This window comes from Ciconia boyciana, chromosome 19 (assembly GCF_034638445.1).
Source record: "Ciconia boyciana chromosome 19, ASM3463844v1, whole genome shotgun sequence".
NCBI classification, from domain to species: Eukaryota; Metazoa; Chordata; class Aves; order Ciconiiformes; family Ciconiidae; genus Ciconia; species Ciconia boyciana.
The window spans coordinates 5,433,785-5,458,463 of record NC_132952.1 but is presented as its reverse complement, the minus strand read 5'-3'; the positions used below and the strand labels follow the sequence as shown (position 1 = coordinate 5,458,463).

General features: G+C 46.0%; 1 protein-coding gene across 17 annotated transcripts in view; it reads right to left on the bottom strand.

Annotated features, from left to right (window-relative positions):
• The window catches only part of SAMD11 (sterile alpha motif domain containing 11), a 192,805-nt gene that overhangs the window by 49,936 nt on the left and 118,190 nt on the right, over nt 1-24,679 (bottom strand). For all 17 annotated transcript variants that reach the window (XM_072883837.1, XM_072883832.1, XM_072883831.1 and 14 more), the window contains one exon: nt 5,895-6,019. In XM_072883837.1, the coding sequence (XP_072739938.1) occupies nt 5,895-6,019 (125 nt within the window). The remainder of the gene's footprint in view (nt 1-5,894; nt 6,020-24,679) is intronic.

Sequence of the window (24,679 nt, the reverse complement as noted above, 5' to 3'; positions counted from 1 at the left end):
ATTAACAGGATTTTTTCAGGGGAGAAATTATTTAGGGCCTTGGGACCAGGACTCTATTGCAAAATGCTTGTCCAAATCCTAAAGCAGCGTGCAAAGCACACACACACAAGGGAGAAGGCACCCGTACTTTCTCTATGAGCCATGGAGACCCGCGCGGCCTCCTCTGTCCTCCCCCACCCCACGCATGCCCTGGCAGACTGCATTAGCCAAACTGGATAGAGGGGATTGGACTTGTTTACAGACACACCGCTAGCTGCTTAAAGGGGCTCTAAATCCGTGTTTGATGTGCAAACCGTCAGCTTTGCTACTGTGCCTTTGTCAAGCAGCCCTGGCTCTGCTCATCCTTGTGTGTGTGTCTCTCTCTCTCAATTAAGATTAAAAGCGCCTTGTGCCATCATCCGCTCTCAAGGTAAGCCCCTCCGTAGTGCCAGTGCTGTACCCTGTCTGCTGCCTCGCCTTTATCTGATCCATTTGGAAACGACTTTTATATTCTCATTAGGCTCATCGCCTGCCCTCCCCTCCCACACGCACGCTCCCCCTGAGGCATTTGAGCATACTTGCTCTACCTTTGCAGATGTTGTTAAGCCTCTTACTGAATCTCACCAATGCAGGCTGCCTCTGTATGCTCCTAAGGAAGTACAGACCCCATTATACGTACTTTTCCTTTCTTCCTCCATTTGGCACATTATATCCCCACCGTGACTGCAATTTAATTAGCACCAAGGAAAGCATTCTCCAGCATTTTCCACTGCAGAACACCACTAGAAGGGAAGGACGCAGCAGAAGACCGAGTCCGCAGGGTCAAGAGAGGAGAGACCATTCACGCCTCCTAGGTAAACTGGCCTGGGAGCTCTGGGCATCACCAAAGCCTACTTCTCCAGGTAGGCTTTACATATGTTCCCCCCAGCTGCAGTCCTGCAGACTGGCAGCACTTAGGTGAAGTAGCTCACCTCTCTTCTCTGCAAAGGGAGTATCTCTCAGCCCAAGAGCCAACCTTTACCCCTCAGCAGCTGGATTAGCTAGCTCCAGATTTAAAAATAAATACATAAATAAAGGTCCAACACTGGCCAGAGAAGCAGGAGGAGATTAAACCTAGCAGCTGGATATAAACCCAGTGTAAACATAACATAGACTTCAAAAGAGGAGCTGGGTATCATTTTGATCAATGAAGAGCGACAGAGCTGGCAGAGGCAAGTGCCCTTCCTTTACGCTACATTCTCTGATCCTCCACAAGAATTTACCGCTCTTTCAATCCATGTTGGAAACAATGAACACTCGCACACTTGAAATTTGCACAACCGTTTGGTGAACAGACATTATCCAGGGACCATAGAAACCAGTGCTCTCCATTTTGCAAGCACAAGCACAAGCACCTCCACTCCCAGTCACAAAGAGAGGCAGAGAAAGCAGAATTGGCAGAAGTTTACTATTCTTAAAAGCCTGAGGACACAATACTGTCAACAGTCCACCCAGATGAGAGGGAAGGAAGAATAGTGTGAGAGGGTGCAGATGGGTAAAATCCTAAACCAGTGAGATGGATTTCCTCAGCCAGTTAAGAATTCAGAGTTACAAACAGGGCAGCTCTTCCCGAAACCCAGGACCCCCTGGGACCTAAGGAAATCCAAGTGCATCAGTGGTAATTGTAATAAATCTGTAGTGCCGCAGAGCCGGCCCAACACACGCAAGTTTGCTCCATGATTAAGAGATCTCTGTAATACCTTAAGGTCCCCAGTGGGCCCAGAGCAGTGAGATACAGCTAACATGCATCAAACACATAAGAATATCTCAATCATTACCACAGCTGACGGTGGCTCCTAAGCCAATCGATAGGGCAATTAGATTTTATCAGTACACGCCTCTCGGCCACCTACTTCTGCTGTCATTGCAAAAGCCTCAGTTACCCCTGCCAGCTCCAGGTCTCCAGATCTCTTACTGAGAAGCACTGGCTGGAGCAGATTTTTGCTTTTTTTGTAGATTTTTGCTGTTGGTATTCTTTATTTCCTTTAAAGGTCCAGTATCAGGGGACACTTCAAACGTGAGTTAAGCTGTCAGCTATTCTTATCTAGATGTCTTGCTTCAGTACACACACCAGCAGGGAGGAACACCACCCTCACCCTACCTCCAAATCTCTCATATGCTGAATCTCTAGAAGTAGGCTATAATCTGCATCTATTCCATACTGTCACAGTGGAACAACAACATCAAGGTCTAGCAGAGAAGTTAGGGAGGACAAGACAGGAAACTGAGCTCTGTTGTTCAGTCATCATTTGCTTTGTGATCTTGGGCAAATTTGCCTTTCTGTGCCTTGGTTGACTCATGCCCCTCTACAATGTACTCAAAAACTGGTGGAAAGCATTATGCATCTTGTCCAACATTTCTGATGAAACTTTACTTGCTGGCAACATAACTACCTCCCTTTCCCCTTTATCACTGTAGACTAGCAATAACAGTCCTTCCATTTTTTATGATAAGTGTATTTTCAAAGCACTGTAGCTCTTGGATTTGCTAGCCCAGGTTTCTGTAGATGCTAAACTTACCAACACGTCACGATCACTACACTGGTCTTAATCACACCTAAGTGATGCAACAGATAGCATAGCCGTTTCTTTTTGATGACTCCAGACTCTTCCTAGCTCTTTGGGCCTCACAAGATCAAAAATACAGTGACTTCTTTTGTCCCTGCTATCCCAAGCTCTAAGACTGCACCTCCTCCAGGCTTATTGTTCCAAATGGCTAGCGCTCACCACTGTGGGTTATTACACCCACCAAGGCAGGTTATTAAATCCTTGTCTAGTCAGGGCCAAACACTATCTGAGTCTTTCAGGACCCAGTTATTTTCTAAGTCTTTCAGCCTCTGCTGTCCCAAACTAAGCTCTTCAGTCTCTCTGTTCCCAAATATAACCATCACCATTGACATGAAGTGACCTGTTTTCAGTGAAAAATTATCCATAAGCCTTCCAAAGATATTAATATCAGTGCTGCTCTTCCAACCAAAGACCTTTTATGTTCCAGCAATACATCAGTCTCTTCAGCCCCTTTTGACCTGACCATCAGCCCAGATCTAGCCTGAACCCTGACTCTAGTCTCACCTATCTCCCAGAACTCATAAAAGCCCCAGAACTAACTACATGCCATTATTTTCCATTAGTTTCAGCCCCTTTCTGCATTTCAAAGACCATTAAAGATCCAGTAATACTTCTAATTTTCCAGTCCATGCTGTTTGAAACTATAGCACTGCCTCTAATCCTGGTTTTAACTATAAATCAAGGAACTCTCTCACAGAATTAATCATAAACCAACCAACCCTGCCAACTTCAACCCTCTTCTTAAGCCCATGGGCCCTGCAATAAGCAAATCTCTTCTATTCGTGCTATCCTTGTTCTCAACCCTCTACTTAGCCTCAGCCATAGCCAAGAAGCCACATACACTTCTGTATCCTCTTTTAGCAGTATGCACTCACCCCCCTCATCCTGCACACGTAGAATTTGCAGTTTGAGCTGCAGAGCAGCCTCCGGAGTGTTCAGCCCCTACTGGCTGGGGCTGTACGCCTAACTTCAAACCATAAATGCTAAACCAGCAACAGAAAACATTTTAGCAGCAGATTCCAACTTACTTTGAGAGCACTGCAGCTTATACTTATGAGCAATGCAGGAGTTTTCAAACATATCGGCATTAACATCATTTATTCAGCATTGTCCATCTCCAAATGCCTTTTTGAGGGCGAGATTCTCATAACCCAAATACACAGTATTGTTCTCAAAGGCCTACAATGCAAACAGCAGACAACTGGGGGCACATTTCTTTTTCCCTTATTGTTGTAACTAAGCAGCTTAAACAACAGCCAGTCTTTTAGACTAACCCAACACTAACTCTCTTAAAATTATGTATCTAGCACTTAGTTATACCATTCTCCCCTTCCACCCCTGCCAGTAAAAACAAACAGAACCCAGACATAAACCCAAGAATCAGCATCAGCTACAAATCCCAGCACATTTTGTTTCTGTTCCCTTGACTTCCATGTCCGGGAGGTGGTGACATAGGTACCAGTTCAGCACATGCTCTGAGTCAGAGCTGGCAGGTTCTGCGTAGACTTTGGCAAATTAGTCTTCCCTTAATTGAACAAGCATGTAGAGTGAGCCGGCTCCAGACAGTGGGGAAAAATCAGAGTTAAACTGTCCCTGTGGAGATGTGACAATGCCCTCTCTCCCTTTAGATACCTAATCTCCCCACCGTCCCCCCACCTACTCTTTTGCTGGTCAACTCTTGTTAGACGCACCAAATCTATCATGTCCTGAAAAGCTCTGTCACTTGCCTGGTGGCCTCTTGTGTGAATGAGCCCTCTTCTTTTTCATTGCTCAGACTTTCATTGAGGTCAGAGCCAAGCACTGCTGTCCTCACTGCTACAACATGCGTGCAGTGCCTATGTTTTATATTTCTTACTGTTTCTTATGGTTAAGCTAACCAGAGAACCTCAAAACACAAATTCTAACAAATAAGAATTAGGACTTCCACATCTCATCTTTTCTACTGCTTAACACTGATAGGAATGAAAAGTACTCTTTGCATTTCTGGGATGCTATGGATCTCAAAGAATTTCAGCAACGCTCATCAAGCCCAGCAGTTTCTCTGTAAAGCAAACAATATAAAAAACATTTTAACATACAGGGTCAGCTGAGATGTATAGACTCAAGCAAGGTCATACAGAAAAAAGTATCTCTCTGTCCAGTTTGGCTTTTAGAGCTGTATAGGAAAGGGGGCTGTGGAGACTGGTTAATGAAGAGAGTTTGGAGATTCAGCTGTGAAAGCAAAGACTGGGAGCTGCCCACGGCTGCTTTACAGACATAGCACAAATCCCCTGGTTCAGCACAACACATATATGGGACTGAATACTTTACTGCAAAAGTAGTCACACCAGTACAAATTTCACTGCAGGCAGGAGGAACCCTTCTGGAAAGGGGTCAAGCCTCATGCAAAAGGCAAACCAGGTACCTGCCATGTTACTGAATATCCTCCAAAGACATTCCCACAGTGTATTAGATGCGGTGTTCCCTTCAGATCCGGGGTTAAGTTACACAGTCAATAGAATGACTTACAAGAAAATATGAACAAAACCACAAACATACAGATTTTCAGGAAAGGCCTACATTAAGATACACAGAGAGATCCAATTCTGGTTTGGAAGGACAGGGATCACTCAATAGAAAAACTAACATAACTCCCAGTTTTCCCTCAACTTATATTTATAATCAAAAGCAAATCATAGATTCTGCAAACAACAAACAGATCTCTAGTTTATTACCAGTGCCTCACTTGTTGACTGATTCATATCTATCACCAAAGCATCCTTGCCCATAGCTCCCTTACTGACATCCAGAAAGGCACAGTGCAGGATGCGAGAGGAGCATTTCTGGTTTCACCATGTTAAGTTGAAACCAGGTAAACTTCCCAAAAAAGCCAGGTAGCACTATAAAACCAAACAATCATGCTCACAAAGGAGTTGGCAGGCACAGAGGCAGCACGGGGAACCTCTGATTAATGAAATTACAAATCAAACCATGCTCTCTGCAAGGCCTTTCTGCTTCACTTGACACTAACCCTGGGGACATTTCACTTCATTGCTGGCGCAAGCTCCTTTGCCAGTAGTTTAACACAGACCACTAGATTTGAGAATAACACAGGGCTGAAATCTCAAAAGGACTTTAACATCACCATGAAATCCTTTTCATGCTAATCTTTAGCCAGAATATTAAAAGCTTTCACATAGCTCACTCTAAAGTGTAACACAAACAGCCACAGAAAAAACAGCTGCTGAAAAAATGAACAAATGAGGGAGTGAAAGAGAGAGGAGAGAAGTCAACAAACCCAAACCAGCAGGACCTGCTCCAGCTGCTTACCTGCTGCTCCTAAGCCAACGTCGATGCTGTTTCTCTTGAATTCACAGCGGCTCTGGGTCTCTGGCATAACGAGTTGACGGCTCTGATGCAGGTTGGAGATGATAGTGGAAAGGTCGTTATCACGGCTGCAACAGAGCAGAAAAGCACCAAGTTAAGGAAATCCTATTTGCCACCACATAATTGATTTTTGTGTGTATGAGCGTATGTGTGTGCGCACGCAAGATTCTTTTGTTTGCCCCTGACATAGCTGTATTTCAAGAAAGGTTCTCCCCCTCCTACATCAGGTTCCTAGGTAACCTCCTCTAGTTTTGGGGAGCGGAGACTAAGTGCAAAGCACTTCCCAAACAGAACTCTCATTTCCCATAAAGGACTCCGCAGCTGCCAGAGCTCCTGATTTCAGTTTTGCCAGATATAACTTGCGTGGGCCAGAACTTACATCTCAGATGGAAAAACTGAAAGTGTAGGAATTGGCAGATCTATTCCAGAATTAATAGGAAACTTGAACTGAAATAACTGATAGTTTTCTATCAGTTGCCACCCTTCTATTCTTAAAAAAAAGTAAGTTTTTCCATTCCATCACTGTTGGAACACAAGACTACTTTATTTACTTGAATAATAGTTTTTCTTTTTAGAGAGAAACCCACCATGAACCCAGACATCAGCATTACTCAGAGCTGAGGGTACAGATTTATTTATAAAACTCATTTTCAACTCTTCACTCTAACAGATCCTGAAACAATGCTCTCTTCCTTCTGGGACAAGAGAATGCATTAGAGCAGTTCAGCATTATTTTGCCTGTTATCCTTGCATCAGATTGCCGTTAAGTAGGCTAGTTTAGTCTTTTTTCCTTCTATGGAGAGGGAGAACACAAACACAAAAAAGACATTCACTGTAGCAGATACTGCAGTTCAGCTGGCAAATGCTTTTGCTTGCAAACTGCCGTCCACTTGCAAAATATTTCTGAATAAATGATATACAAACACTGAAGAGGAAGAACAAGCTAAAACGTAGACATGATACTAAATGGAATGTCTCCCTTTTGTTTGTTTGCACTATATGTTAAATCACCCATCCTTCTAGCACAAGGCGCTTGCCCCAAGCTAACTGTGGCTCTTTTTCTTCCTCTCCTCGTTCTAAATGGAAGATGACAGCCAGAAGAACCAGAGACACTTACAAAAAATTATACATATTAGAAATATTGCCCTCCCTCCCACATCCACAGCTCCCTCCCAACCTCTACTCACATGACAAGTGCACCCACTCTGTGCTGCTGTGACACACAGCACATGACCACCAACTCACTGGTGCAGAGGAGAGTGTCCTCACCTGGGACCAGCAGGACAACACGGAGGGTGCATTATCTGCAGAATTACCTAGCAATGATCTTCCTTTAAATATCCCCCTCTTATCCCCCCTTACCTCCTCCCCACCCGCTGCACCCCCACCTACAGGCTATCAGCACTAGCAACAGGAGCAGATCTGCTCAAATGCTCCAGAGAGCCCATCCCTAGTGCAGAAGCAGGGGCTAATCTGTCGTCTAGCTCTCTGCTAATCAGATAAGTTTATGACAGAAAGTCTTTAGACAGAGGTACTTTCAGCGGGCGTCTGGCTCCAGATTTTCACAAGATGTAGCAGACAAAAACAGACTCTCATTTCAGCAGCCGCTGTCATGTTCCCTGCTGCTCCCCCCGCGCACTCCCCCCACCCCCAATCTCAGCAATGAGATAGGATGCTCGGATCTCAAAGCCTTTGAGCACCCATTGCATCTTCCTCCGCTAAACCAGTTCAGATTCCTCCTTATGCAAGCAGAAGGCTAATTACTTAAGCAAGCCCACAGGTGAGTGGGAAGCCCATTTCTCCTGTGCCAAGCAGTTTTGGGTCTTATCCTCTTTTAGCTGCCACCTTTAAGATGCATTATGCAAATATTTTGGTGTCTTAAGTCATTTATGGGATTAATGTGAAGTGATTATCAGTTCTTTTTAATCATGCCAATCAATAACTGGATGTCAGGGACAGAGGACAAATGCAGATAAACGCTGCCATCAGCACAATGCTCAGGAAAGGGCGGAGGAGATGAGCCAGAAGTGCAGAGGAGAAAGGCAGGGAGTAGGAAGAGAAAAATGGGATAATTACATCTTTGCATTTGCAGAGTGTCTTGCATCCCAATTCAGCCCAAAGCACCTCTGATATGTAAACACTTTAAGGGAGCTACAAGAAGGAATTGTTTTATCCACCACTAAAATGCAACTAACCTCTCTTTCTGGAAAAGAGCATAGCAACTCCTTAGCATGACTTGATTCTCCAAAACGCAAAGAGTGCAGACCACTGCAATATATCCACTGTAAACTAAAACCAGGACATCGACGCGGAAGGAAACATTACCACACCAGAAGGGATATTTTTCTTCCCCAACAATCTTGTGTTTTTAGGACATCTTCCATGGCCTCAAAATTAAAATCATTATGGTATGCAAAGGTGTGTTAGCAAGTCATAACTCCACACATGAGCAGTTACCACAGGGCTGATAGGTACACTCTACAGGCTTTGAATTCAACTCAGTCTACCCACGCAATTAGGCAGGATCCCAGGAAAGCATGACTTTGCTGGAATACCTTTGCAGAAGGCAAATCTAACACCAAGGTAACATTGAGAGGAAAGGGGAGAAAGACTAGAGATAAGGCAAACAGGCTGAGACAGCTTTTAACACATCAAACTGTCCCCAGGAGTTGTTCCTTTTGCCTTAGTGCATGGGAGGTTTGAAGCAGAGACTGCCTTTTTGTTCTGGGCTTGTTCTATACCTGGCACAATGGGAAGTAGCTTATGGCTGGGTCTCAGTCTTAGTATGAGAAAAGAGAGTGAATGGTAACCAGAGCTGCTTATGAAAAATTGAGATACCTTTCTGCGTAGGTGAAGAAACTAAGCATTTTTTTTAAATACTGTAGGCCAAGCTGGCCCCAGCAAATACAGCTCACACAGCTTCAACCAGGCTCCAGTGATTGTGTGGGCTCTCTAATAAGGGACATACTTGTGTAAGGCTCTGCTTAGACCACAGAGGACTTTCTACCACCATGTTGGATCAACAGACTGAAACACCAGCTTTGGTTCTGCAGCTGACAACTCTGCCACCTCCAGCTTACCTGTGACTGCATGAGATAGTAAACAAACATCATTTTTACAAGAGATCCTCCTGAACCTCCACAGAGCAAAGTCCAACTAACTGCTTTCATCCCAATGCCATTTAATAAAGCTAGTGACAGTTTAACTTTTAATTGAGTCTCAGTTCTTCAGGTATTCCACCAGTTACTCAATGCCTTAGCCAGAAAGAAGGGCTCTGCCCAGCTGCCAGCAATTTTCAGAAATTACCCTGCTTTTGCACACTCCTACCTCAGACTGCGGCACTGCACCTGCACTTCCAACCCTGAAATCACATTGTCCGCTGCTGGTTGGCCCAGCAGGAGAACAAAAAACGTAGCACTACCTCAAGCTTTGGGAGATCTGCTTGGTCCGTGTACCAAAAGTTGCAAAACATGAGTTATAACTGCAGCCTGGCCAAACTCCTTCACAACTCAGTCCTGCCCAGGCCTACCCCCCGGCCCTGAGGGGAACACCTCAGCCAAATCACAATCACTGACACCAGCCCTACAGCACAAGGCAGGCAAACATCTACCTCAGCCCTGCCAGGTCCATTTGCCATAAAAATCCTAGAAACAGCCGAGCACGTTTCTCCACAGAAAACAGCTATCCGAAAAACTCAACCAACCACTTACCTTCTTCTGAAGGCAAACTGCGCGCTGCACAACGTGCTCCCCTCGGCAGAGCGGCCCAGTCACCCAGCGAGCACCTGCGCGGGGCAGGCCCGGGGCTGCCAGGCGGCCGATGCTGGCCCTCCACCCCGTGTTTCAATTCCCTTTGACTAAGTAGTCCCTGATTCCTCAGTCTCATTCCTCATGTTTCACTCCTAACTCTCAGCTCCAGACATTTGTGCCCGCATCCTGTAAAAGAGGCCCGGCCCAGCTCCTACCAAAGCCCGTCTCGCAGACGCGGCAAGGAGGCTGGCTCTCGCTGCGCAGAGCTGCGCAGTGCAAAGCGCAGCCTGAACAAGTGGCACAGCACAGAAACGAGACCCTCTCCCTCAGCCCAGGTTACAGGGTATTCTCTGTGTGTTCAACTTGCTCACGCTTACAGGATGGTGTTTTCAAAAGACAGCAAGTCTCTCGGGGAAAAGGCTATTTGCTCCTCTGGGTTTACACACCACCTAACTTGCTCACAGTAATCCTGTCATATACAGAGCAGGCAACAAATTCATGGGCTCAGGGCTCCAGCAGGCAGAGCCAATGCAGGATTAAAGATCCCTCCCTCGGAGGGAATACAACACGCAAAAGAATATCCAGCTTGCAGGACCTCAGGTCAAGATGCAGAACACGCACTTTGGGGATACCAACACACCCGTAGTAACGCCTAAAACTTGGCTGCTTGGTCTGGCACAGCGATTAATGCAACTGAAGGCAGGGACCTAGGCTCACTGGAAGGGAACCTGAAATGGGTGTGACAGCAGCCCCTCTGAAGTCCTCCTCAGCAAGAGCACAACTCCTGCGTGACCTCAGTGGGAAGGAGCCTGCGTTAAGGGGATTGGAGAGGGCTGGTCCTTCCCATGTAGAGGATTCCCCCATCTGTGTGCTGAAGCCAATAATTCCACCCAGGTGCTCACTTGCAGCCCCAGCAGGGCAGAGTCACACTCTGCTTTTCCTTTGTCTTGTCTCTGAGCCGCTGCTGGGTGCCTGTTAATGCAGGCGCTCCCCCATACATGCGCTGACACATGCACACACAATCAGATTAAAGGTCTGATCCCTTCCAATAGCATACTATTATATTTTAAAAACCGGATTAGAGAAGGGGGCTTGAGCAAGATACAGATCTCCTGAAAGGTCAAGGAGGAGACAAATAGCCTTCTGTAGGGCTGCAGGTTGCCATGGCAACATTCAGTTTGCATGGGGTTTGGTAATTAATGGTTTGGGGACCTGCAGTAATACAGGTATGTTTCCAAGCAGCAGAGGAACATGTTCTGAGGCATGACTGTCTGGGCACTTCCATCTCGTAGCAGCAAGTTTTGCTCCTGCGGTAAAACGAAGGGTAGAAAACGGAGTACTTACTGTCAGGGATTCCAGAAGGCGTGTGGCTGGTCGGCCACATCCAGATTTGCTTTCAACTGGGAAGTGACTCAGTGTTACTGACAGTCTCATAGACCTTTCTTCTGGTATCTGGCTCAGGATGATCGAAGCTCTGATCACACCACATGTTTTTCAGGTATTTCTGCTATTTTGGTGGGCAAAGTTTTACAAAAGAACTTGCAGCACTACAAGATTCTTGAGTCTGAACTTCAAATCCAATACACATTTAACGTCAATCCAGAACGCTAAAATTCACCCTCTCCTACATCTGAACAGTGAATCTAAACATGTCTAATAAAGATAAACTTCTGTTGTTGCTTTCAGTTACAGCTGATGTGCTGTTGCTCATTCTCGATTTGAATCCATCGTCCTGTTTTTGCGACATCATACTTAGCAGCTGTGGAGAGGAGTAAAATGTTAAAAAAAGATGAGGATCCCATGTGGCAAAGAAGTGTGTGATGATGGCTGATGAAGGAGTGAGATCCCATCCCCACAAGACATCCCTCCTACTAAGAAATAAGGGAAAGGCAGCAGCTACCTAACAGCACTGTAGACTTCCCTCAAGGCCAACTCTGTAGCTTTGAGAACAGCTGCAAGTGGCACAGACCTTGTAATGAACCTGGCCTCATAAGGAAGACACTTCAACAAGGAGTAAAGCTGGCAGCGGTGATGTGTAAGTTCTTGTTTATTGTTGTGCTCCACGTAGCATCGGAGAAGTAACCATCCCACCAAACATGCCATGTATCTATCCTGCCTTTGCCTTGCCCATTTATCCACTGAAAAGAATGTCCTAGGCTTTTGCAAGCTGCTTTCCATCCAACAGGATTCCCATTCTGCCACTAGGCTCTGTCTTGCTGCCAAAAGCAACAGTCGGAGAAGTGGCTGGATATTATTATGGCTTGGGCAATGTTCAAATCCTAATGAAGAGAGGGCACAGGAGCAACAGATCCATTTACCAGGAATGCAGGAAAGCTGTGATAAGGGTTTTGTCTAAGCCACAGGCAACTGAGCAGCTCGCCAGTGTACCACAACTCAGGCCACACATGCTGCAAGCAGCGACCACAAAACTTTAAAGGCCAAGTCCAAATGGCTCCTTTAACTGGATGTAGTATGAAATGAAAGCTGCTCTCTAACAAAATGGCCACCTGACCTTGGAGGGTGTTTCTGAAAACACTGTACACTTGACGTCTTACACTGGCAACAAAAGAAAACTGCCGGGGAGCACAGCGTAGGAGGTATATGCCACAGGTTCCACGCTAGGTCTGGGAAACAACAAAAGAAGTCTTTCTCATCCTAAAACTTCATACCTGAACCCAATGAACATTGGACTCTGGGAGCATAGTCAGGACAACATGGATTAACTGTGCAGCTCAGATACAGATCAGAGCTGATAGTCTAAAATTCCCTGTCACATCCCAATGCTCTGATATAAGGAGCCCGCTCTGCAAAGCAGCAACGAGATGTACTAATAACTAATGACTGCAAAAATTACCACTGGAGGAAAAAAAAAACATTGCTAATGTTCTCTATGAATGCTTTGATTGCTGCACTGTCTATGTTTAATGGAACTCGCTGGTCCTCTGTCTCCCCCAAAGCTGGTTGTTCTGACGAGACTTTCTGTAATGGCAGTATAATGGTCCACCAGTGGTCATTCGATAGCTGCACTGCTTACAGGAAAAGGCACTCAAAGGGAGAGACAGCCACATCAACAACTGGTGGAAACGTCACCCAGACAGGAGGTGTCTGTTTGGGACAAGACGCCACAGTAATCCACTGACTCATCTGTGGAGTCCGCAGAGAAGCACCTGCAGGACAACAGCTAAACCAGCAGTACTATCATTTCTGGCACACATTGTGTGAGCAACACCATCTAGTCTAGCTAATGAGCCCCAACCTGTGCTCAAGGAAGGAGAAGTCTATCATAGGGACTGCCACTGAACTGTCAGATTTGCTAAGTGTGGCCATCCCTTGGGATGTATAAATGAATTAGGAGCAAGCCCTTTCAGGGAGGCTGTGGTAACCAGACATGCAGCAATCCTGTGTGACTGACTTCTGGGAACAATAATCGTTTTTTGAGTAACATCTGCACTGTAAGCCTCCGACTGGCAACGTTTGAAGCCAGCAGCTATTGCTCTAAGACCCCTTCTGGTCCTGTCTTGTCCCCTGGGCCTCCCCCCTGACCAGCATTTGGACCCTCACTCTAGTCACCTCTCCTCAATCTCAAGTGGTCCCAGCAAACTAGTCCCTTACCTCTGCTGAAAGCTATCTTCCCAGCCTGGTTCTGGAGCCAGCCCCGCCAGCACATTCAGCATGGAGTGACTTGCAGAGGGGACTAGGCAAATGGGGCAGACACTTTGGTCTCCTGGCCCCTTTGGCTCTTGGCCCCTGGAGTGAGGGTAAGCAGAGAGGTGCTGACAAATGCCTGGGCTGCCCTGTCCTTGTAGGGCACCTGCGTGGAGACATACCACCCTTGAGACCCTCGGGAGGTGGCAGCTTCCAGTGACTGTTAACCCAAGCAGGACTCAGACTGGGAGCGATGCCTTTTAAATGTGTTTCATTTACCGACATTAGCAGCAACTGCATCTTTAACAAAGAGAAGGATGAGGAGACTAATGGATGGAGACAATTAACCAAAATATAAATCAGTGTCAGAGTCTCTGCATCTAGCAGAGGCAGCCAGGCGCCCGCAGGGTCTGGTGGTTCTCGCAACACGCTGCTCAAAGTGACTGCAAAGAGTGATTGCAAAGAGAGGGAGGGAGAGGGGAAGGAGAAAATTTGGTCAAAATTTAAATAATTTTCAATAATGCCTGCCTCCCTGTTTGCTGCAGCCCTCTCCAAAATAAGGAGGCAAGAGTAACAGTAACCTCACTACAAATGTCATGCCCCATCCTCCTCACAGGGTGAGCCAGAATGAGCCCTGTGTGCCTCTTCGAGATTGTCCGTCCTGCTGGCAGACAGGGTTTGCTCTGCCCGTGCTCTGAGCTGCAAGATCACATACAGTAACCTTTCAGTGCTTGGTATCAGGCACAAAAAGTGCAGGTCACTCTGCAGAGGAGGTATTTCACCTGCGGTGCAGCACCACTTGGCAGTGCCCAAAAAAGGCTGCTCCAGTGGTTAGGATATTCAGCACAAGTTTGAAACTCAAGCTGTCATTTTTCTGCTCCAATTTCCTGCCCAGACTTTGCTGGCATGTCAGTTAACCACTTTGTGCTGCTGTTCTCCGTACACATGGCGATGCACAGGGGCACTGTGCGAGTGGGAGGCATTAGACACCAAGAGGCAACCTGGTACTTCAGCAATAGGAGTTCCAGATATATCCGAGATAAAAAAAGAGGGAGTGATATTCTCAGTAGACACAAAATTGCATAGATACAGAAACTGCAAGACAGTTAGCTGAGGAAATGGTGAATGAATCTAGCACTGGACCAGACTGGATAAGTCTCTTCCTAATACTTAATCAAATCAAAGGCAAACTGTAAAAACCCAGTCAAAAATGTATGACTGTCTTTGAAGGGATGCCAAGTAGGAGATTGATGCCAGGTTTGGAAGAGAAGAGAGACTCAGAAAAGTAGTATGGGAGGAAATAAAACTGAAAAATATTTCTTTTTAAATATGTTTCACCGGCTCTCCATCCCCTTAACGATCACACAGTAAGTGCAAGGATTATATTAAATTTTACTGATCAATACAGTTGCCATAAAGCTGTCCCGACCCTCTGCCCCTCCCTACAATAAAGAAAAAAAAATCCAATATGCAAAAGGAGGAATGTCAGGGCTTGCAGGGGGAAAGACGCACGGACATCGATTCAGCCAGGGAGAGTGGAGATCAGCGCAGGTGTGTGCCCATGCATCCTCCACACAAACCCTCCTGTGTCACTCTGAGGAACACACATGGGGTTTCGTTTCCTTCCCCATTCTCAGCCTGACCTGATGCAAGTCTGGTTGAAGAGCAGATTTCAGTGGTACCCCTGGCTCAGGTAACAGATTCACAGACTCTGTTTACTCTGCAGTGACTTCTTTCGATATACCATATGCACCCCTTCTAGCCAGGCCACGTCCCTTGCCTGGCCAGGTCGATATGCCAGGAATGAGAGACAGTTTGCAGCTCCAGGGAGATGACAATATTGCCAGAACCTGCAGAAACGCCAGTGATTTCTCCTTCTCTGTCGACCTCCTCTCCCCTCTCCTCACCATCTCCCCAAAAGACAAGCTTCTGGTGTAAGGATCAGACCCGTGTCACAGCCAGACTGTTGTCAGAGTCATTTAGCAATAAGCAGACAGTGTGAGTGTGTCGCTCAGGGCTACCCAAACTGGAGCATACGCCCAGGGACAGGACAAGCATGTAAATCAGTCAGTGACTGTGTGAAGGGAATAATGAGCTTTTTATGGAAGCCATTAAAAGGAAAACCCAGATTGGTCTATAAATACTGTTGCATCATTATAGCTCTGAGAAACAGCCTTATGTAACAGCACAACTATGTAATGTCAGGACTGGTGTAAAATAACAACTCAAAGGCTCTCGTATTTTTTAGTTAGCATTTTTTTAAACCCAAAACAAAACTAATAACCGATTTCCAAAGAAACACATGCACTCCAGCCCAGCCCTTGAAAAAATCCACCTTCTGTCTCCCTGCTATGCGCAGGTAAATCTGGGGCTTGTTAAAAGGACCTAGGAAGACAGACATGACCTGGGGACTGCTGGCCATTGTGCTGCCGCAAGAGAAATACCTGACCGCAGCTCCCACATAAAATGCCACCAATATCACTCCTTTTCCCTTAACCTGCAATGTCCAGCCTCTGTGGGCCATTTAATCACAGATTCATTGATTTTAAGCCCCAGAAGGGACTGTTATATCTACCTCGTCTGACCTGCACAGAACCTGTCAGAAAATCACCCTATCGTACTCCCAGCTAATAGTGGAAGCTCAGAGTGAAAAAAATGTGTGACCTGTGTCTCTGCCCACCAGGAAGCAAACAGAGACCCTCCATCTCAGAACCCCCACCACACTGAATCGAGTGCTCTGGGAGTAAAATAATCTATTTATTCCCAAGAGCTGATGAATCCTCTCAGCTTCTTCCTTACTAGTATGTAAACCATCCTACCCAGATGAAAAAAAGCACATTTCACAAGATGACCGCTCTGACTGCCTGGCCAAATCACTGCAGGATTAACCATCTTCCAGTCCGGCAGAGCTGAGAGTCATCTTGGGATAAGAAATTCTGCAAAATAACTTTCTCCTCAGCATGTCTCGGTTTGCCCTGGCATGGCCTTTGAGTGCCAGAGGTCCTTGAGCAGACAGGCAAGGTCACTGTCTCTGACAATCCCAGGCAGTAAAACTAGGGTCACTGAGTCAGCAGAAACAGAGAAGGGATGTGGATCAGGGAAAGCTCGCAGCTCAGACTGATCAAGGGCTCTTCCCCTCCTCCCTCACTCCTGCTTATCACCTTGCACACAGCTCAAAACATCCAGCAACATCTCCCTAATCGCACAACGCACAGCCAATACCTTTCCTCTCAGGTCGACGGTGGACAGAACAGCCAGAGCAGGATAAGACCTAAAGCTGGGCACAGGAGGATTTGGGTCAAGGATTTGAAGGCTCTGATCAGGTGACTAATAAAGAAGTGGATGGGCCGGGGGGTGCGAGGGGGAGCAGCAGAGTTTGTTTCACTGTTAAACAATAGGCAGCATGACCCGCTGACAGGCTGTGTCACTTTTCCATCAGAGGTAGGCAGATAAGCCCCAGGCAAAGAAGCTGGATGCAAGCGAGCATATGGATGTGCAGCTCTGAGGAGCAGAGGGGCTGCCTCCTTCCTCCAGACCTCTCTGTGCCTTACTGCCTCTCCCCATCCCACTCCTCACACTCCAGGACCTCTCTGGCATAAGCTGGAGGTGCCTCTGACCTGCCACTTCATGAATTGCAACGTGGCAGACTTCTGGGAGGCAACGTACCTCGTGATGCACTTTCTGGCTCCCTCTCCTTATTTCCTGAGTTCATCTCTAACTTCTCTATTTGCTGCAAAAACCTAGACCGCACATCTACCTGGCGACTGACACCTGTAGCCAGCAATGTGTTCAACAGCACTTTCACACGCTCAACCAAGTGCAAACTGGCCCTGTCCTTCAGGAATCCAGCTTGGGCCTGCTGAAGCTAATGGAAAGACTCCCACCTACCTCCACTGCTACAGGAGTGAGCTGTACCCCGCTCTAGACAGAAGACAGAAGCATGATTTCCGGCAGGCAAAGCTCAGGGCACAGTTGCCTCTCATTCCTTGGCCGCCTTGGTTATATTTTTATTGCTCAGTCTTTCGGTTGCCTTTTAAAACTTCATCATTGATAAAAAATCCCTCTTAGTCACTCTCTGTCCTTCTTAGACACCAGTCTTGATAGACCTTGGCAGACAACAATTTACCAGCACCCCACTTCTGCCTCTCAGGTATCTCCACCTTCTGATGAGATGTCACCCGTCAGACACAGGCAAAAAGGGAAAGAAAGGGGAAAGGTGAGGGAAGGGAAAAGAGGAAAGAGGGAGGGGTAAAGAAGTTTTACCAACTGGAGGGAGCCGAGAGGCCTGAAAATCCCAACCCCAATCATGGGCAATACAGCCCTAATTCTCCCTGCAGACTTATCCTGAAAAAAAAATCATCCTGCAATGTCCCAAGTAAAATGGTCATAAAATTTCATTAATGCTCATGACAGTTCATAAAAATGATCCGTAGAGCTGGCAACTCCAAAATTAGGTGGAAAGAAGTATAAAGATGTTTTTATTGTAATCCTGCTTTGTCATTCGGCTCTCTGCAAGCCCGTAAATAAAAATAAGATGGAACTACACCACATTCATGCTGGACTAGAGATGGGGAAGAGATAAAGCATTGAGATGAAGCGCAAACCCAGTCCATCATTACTGGCACCTTATTCTGATAGTCCGTTTTGACATGCGCCCATCCGCTAAGGTGCCACAAAAGCATTTGGCAAGGGGCGTGCACATGCTAGACATTTTAGCCTCAGATTTCCCCTCCTGTCCGCAGTAATGCAGATAGGGCTTTTGAGTTTGAAAAACTATCAGACAGGCCTAACACATCTTGAATCCTGCATTTCCACCACAGTTGTAATCTTGGAGACAAAAAGCTTACTGTGCAGCAGGATAAAGGAGCACAGTGACTTCTGAGAAAAGGAGAAGGGCACAAAGCATTAGAAATAATGAGAGCCTGAATCCAAACAAGGCAGGGAAAACCTTCAGCACAGTCAGTCGCTTTACTACTCCTCCATCACCAGCAGGATACACCAGCCCTCCAGATGAGACACCTCACCCAGACTTGTAAAAAGCATAGGGATTACAAAAGCATGGTGTAAGCACTGTGCAAGACTACCACTGGCAAGGTGCAGCACCTGGGAAGCACCATCCCCGTATGATGCTTGCGTTGCTGTTCATAGCAGTCTCCTGCTCTTTCTGCCAGTCTTACTGGCTTACAGCTCCCAGCTCTCTTCTGAGGCAGGAAACCTGAAGGTCTTGTGCTACTTTCCTCTCATAAGGACATGGAACCCAGTCCCCAAGTTGGCAAGAAGCCTGAAGGTTAGCTACAAGCCTCTTTTCTCCCACCTGCCATTTTTTCTTAGTGCAGATGTGCATCCAAGTACACACATGACTAGTACCTTGAAAACATCTTTGACTTCTGCCTTCTATGCACACACTTGTGGGGCACCAACCCAACACAAATACACCAGAGTTCAGAAGGATTTTCCGCAATGGTCCATCTTCATTGGCTCATCTGCCACAACCACTGCAAGTGTCTGTACATTTTTCCTCTGAACATCCATCAAGCCCATGCTATTGATCACCCCCTCCCTGAGCACAGGCGACAGCTCACCTTGGCCACTAATAAAAAAAGTTTCACTAAGAGAATAAGGAAGGCAACCATGGCAAGCAGAAGTGCAGTTGGAGGGCAGGGTGTCACATACTTGTGACAACCCCTTTTGTGAGTCAAGTGCAATATGTGCATGTGCATGAATACCTAAAATTGTCTCCATTCTGCTCTTCCCCTGCCTCCTCACTACACAGACCTTGTGAGTCAACCTCCAATACTCCTTGCTTCATGAACCCCTGCAGCTCACATTGGATCCCTCCCTCATCCTAGAGCTTCAGTGGCTCTTCGTTTTCCTTTCTATCATTTCCCAGGGGCTTAGTGTGTTCCCATGCAAATTTATAAACCCTTCTTTTAGTTCGCCAGTTGTCATTAACACCAACCTAATCATCCCTGCTTACCCCAAATTTCCTCAAGTTCCTACGTCTCCCATGCTGGATCTCCAAACTCATCCCTTTAAAGATACTTCTGAAACTGTGTTACTTGTCAGAATCCAAATCACACCCAGCCTCTCGCTCTAAGCTAAGCAGCTGCTCCTGCTGCATGAGGGCAGGAAGGCTCTACAGAAGGACCTGGACAGGCTGGATCGATGGGCTGGGGCCAATTGTACGAGGTTCAACAAGGCTCAGTGCCGGGTCCTGCACTTGGGTCACAACAACCCCATGCAACGCTACAGGCTTGGGGAAGAGTGGCTGGAAAGCTGCCCAGCAGAAAAGGACCTGGGGGTGTTGGCTGACAGCCAGCTGAATATGAGCCAGCAGTGTGCCCAGCTGGCCAAGAAAGCCAATGGCATCCTGGCTTGTATCAAAAATAGCATGGCCAGCAGGAGTAGGGAAGTGATCGTGCCCCTGTACTCAGCACTGGTGAGGCCGCACCTTGAATCCTGTGTTCGGTTTTGGGCCCCTCGCTACAAGAGAGACCTTGAGGGGCTGGAGCGTGTCCAGAGAAGGGCAACGGAGCTGGGGAAGGGTCTGGAGCACAAGGCTGATGGGGAGCGGCTGAGGAACCTGGGGTTGTTCAGCCTGGAGAAAAGGAGCTAAGAGGGGAGACCTCATCGCTCTCTACAACTGCCTGAAAGGAGGCTGGAGAGAGGTGGGGTCGGTCTCTTCTCCCAGGTCACAAGTGATAGGACGAGAGGAAATGGCCTCAAGTAGCGCCAGGGGAGGTTTAGACTGGATATTAGGAAATTTTACTTCACGGAAAGGGTTATCAAGCATTGGGACAGGCTGCCCAGGGAAGGGGTTGAGTCGCCATCCCTGGAGGTATTTAAAAGACCTGTAGATGTGGTGCTTAGGGACATGGTGTAGTGGTAGACTTGGCAGTGCTAGGTTAACGGTTGGACTTGATGATCTTAAAGGTCTTTTCCAACCTAAACAATTCTATGATTCTATGATTCCATGCATGCAAGTGCAGGGAAGGGCCAAATGATTCCTCTTCCTGCAGCACCAGGCAGCCTGGAGGTCCTGATTTTTCTCCTGACAGGTTTTTGGGCACGTCTGATTTGCACCAAAATCAATGGGCTTGTCCTGCTGACATGGTGAGCATTCCCTGAAAGTTTTGGACTTGTCCAGATGCTGCATTCCAATGTTCCTCAGTAACAGACAAATAGAAATGGTTTGCTCAGCCAATAAAAAGAATGTGTCACTGACACACAGCTGGTGTGCCTAATGGATATAAGGTCTCTTTAAATATCCCAAATTCTCCTCATTTTCTCAATTCATTAAGCTGCCTGCTTTGAACTGATGAAATATTAAAATACTCAGATGAGCAATTTTAAATGGGTGATAGGGTGTAAGTGTAGACAATGAACAGTGGGAACTGGTGATCTGCAGGAATCACTCACGAACCCAATGTATTAAAGGACAAGACAGACTTCTATTTGAATCCTTTCAATTTCACAGTAGGGTGTGAAGAGGGAGGTCAGAAAACCTCCTGTTCTGGAAACATGCCCTTGAAGTTTTGATCCAACACACAATCAAAAGCAGAAGGATATGATTCTCTTTTCGATTGCTGTAAGCAGCTGAAATATATCAAGAATGCTCCCCAAAAGCTGCAGCCAAGCTTACGTATATCTCAGCAATACACCATGTGAAGGCTTAAGGTGCCTTCACATGCTTGGTGTATCCAGAATCCTTTCAGTTGCCCTACAAAAGGTCCATTATACCCCTCCTCCCACAACAGATACACTAAAGAGATGACAACATACTGCAGATAAATATGAAGAGCATTACTCTTGATTAAACATTCCCTCTTGCCTTGTAGGTATCCAACAGCCTTTCTCACCTACCTTATTTGAAATATAATTGTATTCTTCTAGCTTTAAAAGGAAAGCTAAAACTAGTTTATCAGCTACCTATTCACCTTTAGCATTTCTCTGAATCCCTGCTAGTACATAAATGGTCTCCTTTCCCTAACCCATCCCTATAGGCAAATGAAGCTTCCCGGGAATGAATATAAGAGCAAAAAGTACTGCTAATGAAATAATTATTTCAGATGAAAAAATACTTTTCAGCAAACTGACAGGTACTAGTTTTCTCCTCCCTGTTCATCCATTCTTCCCTACAAGTATGTTCGTTCCAGAATCTGCACAAACAAGGCCATAGATAAGGCCTGGTTTGGCCTTATCCCTACAGGAAAGGGAGAAGCAAAAGCTACTCGGGTAGCTCTGCTCTACATGACTCCTTGCAAATCTCAGGCTTAATTCTCCCACTCACATGGGCCTTGGGGAGTGTCCTGCCAGCAGCCTCTGTGGAGTCCAGGAACACAAGCAACTTCTAGAACTGAATGTCATCAGTACCTTCCAGCAAGATGGTGTCAAGAATGACTTTGTTTCCTGCCAATACCAGTCTTTTGGGGGGTTTAGATCCACAAATAAAAGGAAACCATATACTCTATAGCATAGAGCCAGAAGTCTGTCCTCTTGCCATTTGAAGTCCCCCAAAAGCAGCTGATGGGACATCAGGCCCATACGTACCAGCTCCTCCCATTTTATCTCAGTATCTACACTTTCAAACTTCACATGGATGCTTTGGGGGTGATCAAATACAAGCAAAGCAAAGGTTGCTCATATTTTTTTCTAAAGAACTGGAGGCTTAGCTCCTTCGTTGAACCTTCCCAAATGCTCTGCATTCTGCATTCTGACACAGAACGTTCTTGTTAATGTCTATCAACTGTGTGGATTTGATGTGGATTTACTTTACTTCTCTTCTTCCAGTTAAACAAAAGAACACATCCATTTACTTGTTGGGCAACTATTGTCTAAAATCAAACAGGTATGTCACTGTTCGATGAACAAACTGAGTTCACCCATCTGGAAAGTCTTTTCCTTCCAACGTATTGTCTCCACGTAGCCATGCCTTGGCTGCCAACAACAGTGGCATTAGCCAAGAGCTTCCTTGTATTTATTGGCTTTGCCTTCAGGAACCACGTCCTGGTTCACAGCTTTCACAGTTACAAAGGTGAGAGCTCTTTGTATATTCCGCCAAGATGAGGATTAAAACATTTCCTTAAGCAGTCTACGTCCCAAAGCCACCACAGAAATAATCTGGAAGGGCCAAATTCAGCCTCGTGTTAAATAAGTGTCCTCCCCATACCAATCCAGAAGTCATGGTTAACACATTCTGCAATATTTCACTGGAATCTTTTTAAGCTTTCTATAGCATACAGTCAAAGAGTCAGCTTCACAGTTGTCCTCCAAAGTCATCACGAGTTACGGAAACAGCTCTGCAGGTCTACATACAGTTGGTATCTCACCAGTCTCCTCTGCCCTGACTTAAATCAGATGGGCAAAATCTGACTCATTCTGTTTAGTTCAGCTCACTATCAGCTTTTTCAATTGGGGCTACTGCTTCAGCCCTGCTGTCCGTTGGTGTTGAGGCAGAAATCAGTGACTGACATGGAAGGCTGAAGGCAGGTCCCCATTTGAAGGCACTTGTCCCTCTGCCACTGTCTGATTTTCCTGCTGTATCTTAAAGATGCTTATCTGACAAATACCAGCTCTTTTAGCAGCAGATGCTAAAGACTGCAGGGTGTAAAGAGGTCACATCTAGCTTCCAGGTGCTAAAAACTTCTTGTGACCTTTTAGTACCTACTTCAGGTCTCCTAGATTAAAAGGCAAAAGCTTACTAGGAAAAATAAATACATACATAAATAAATAGACAGCCCAGAAGCCATCCTATATCAATCCTTACAGAGAAGAGCAGCAGGATGCTCTGGCACTTGATAACGTTACCTGCATCACACAGCAATACTTTCTGCTGAGTCAGGATCAGCCTTGACATGTTCAGAACCATCTACTTTTCAATTCTCCTCTCCTGTTTTCTTTTTCTCTCCCTGTGTATCTTCCAAAGGAATGAGCTAAATCAGTGAATTTCCCTTTATTTTTCTTCTCCTGTCCCACTTTCCATGTATTTGTCATCTGCTTCTTCCACTGGGCCTGATCTGTTTAATGTCCTCTTCCTTCTTGACTAACCTGTTTCATTCCTCCTTAAATACAGTTTGCTAAAAAGTGTGCAGCCACATAGACCAAATATGTATATGTAACAATCCAATGTAAGCACTGCTGTTTAAACTCAGTTCTGGCTGCGTAAGGGTTTATGCTAGGGTTAAATCAAGGTGGAAAGGCCCACTAAGTATGTTATAGTCAGATTTAAACATACACGTACACATGCACACGGATACACAGGCTCTTGGCCAAATGTCTGTCTGTCTAAAATACATTCTAATGTGGATCGGGCCCATCCAGAAAGACTGGTTACACACCACTGTAATCTTTGTTTAAACTGTGGTTGTTAAATGCATTTTATTTGCTCTGGGCAAATGATGCCTTTGTTTTCCTTCCATCTCCTCATGCAGCCTTCATGTGGCATGTACCTGGAGAAAATTATCCCCTGGCAGGCCCAGTAAGCTTGGAGTGTCCCCTCAAGTGGCTTTTTGTTCATACGGCAGTGAAGAGACTCTCTTGCATGCTCCTGCCTCTTTCCTTTGTCACTGTTTTATGCCTGCACCAGAGCAGGGCTTCAAAGACAGAAATGCTGCCTCGGATATTCTTTCAGAGTTTGCTTACCATGCAGCCAAAAGCTAAAGCATGTGGCTGAACATTAAGATGCCTAGCTCAATTCTCTGCTACGCTCCTCGTCTTTTTATGTAGCTTTAACCAAATTACATACCATCTTCTTTCCTACCAGTCAGGCCATCTTTAACAAGGGCAACACTAAACAACTCTTGATTTCCTTGGAAACAGGGATGGCTTAATTGCACTGACAGTGTCTTGAAATTCTCAGGTGGGCAAAATGTTTATTCCATCCTGAGCTGCATCACTGCATGGTATTAACATGCATGGCCTCTTATCTATTTCTCACTCACCTCCCTGCAGCTCCCTCAAGACATCAAGTGGCAACAAATAGAAGGAAAATCCTTTTCCTCCCTGGAACTCCTTTTTATTCCACAATTTATTTTCATGAGATGCCTCAACCTCAGAAAGGTAATCCTGCCTGTGGTGCTGAGCAACTGGGACTCACACTGAAATCAATGGGAGCAGAGAGCAGGCATCTTGTGGCGGAGACCAGGCTTTAACCTTGTGTTTACTATTCCAAAATTTGACAGGCTTGTCTTGAAATAAAAGGAGAAGTGCATCATTTACTGAACAACTTTAACACATCTCAGCAAATTATTCCGGGAACAATATGCCCATACAAGGGAATTCTACCTTAAAATGAAAAAGACAATTTTAAAGGAAGTCTAACTGTAAACAAAAACT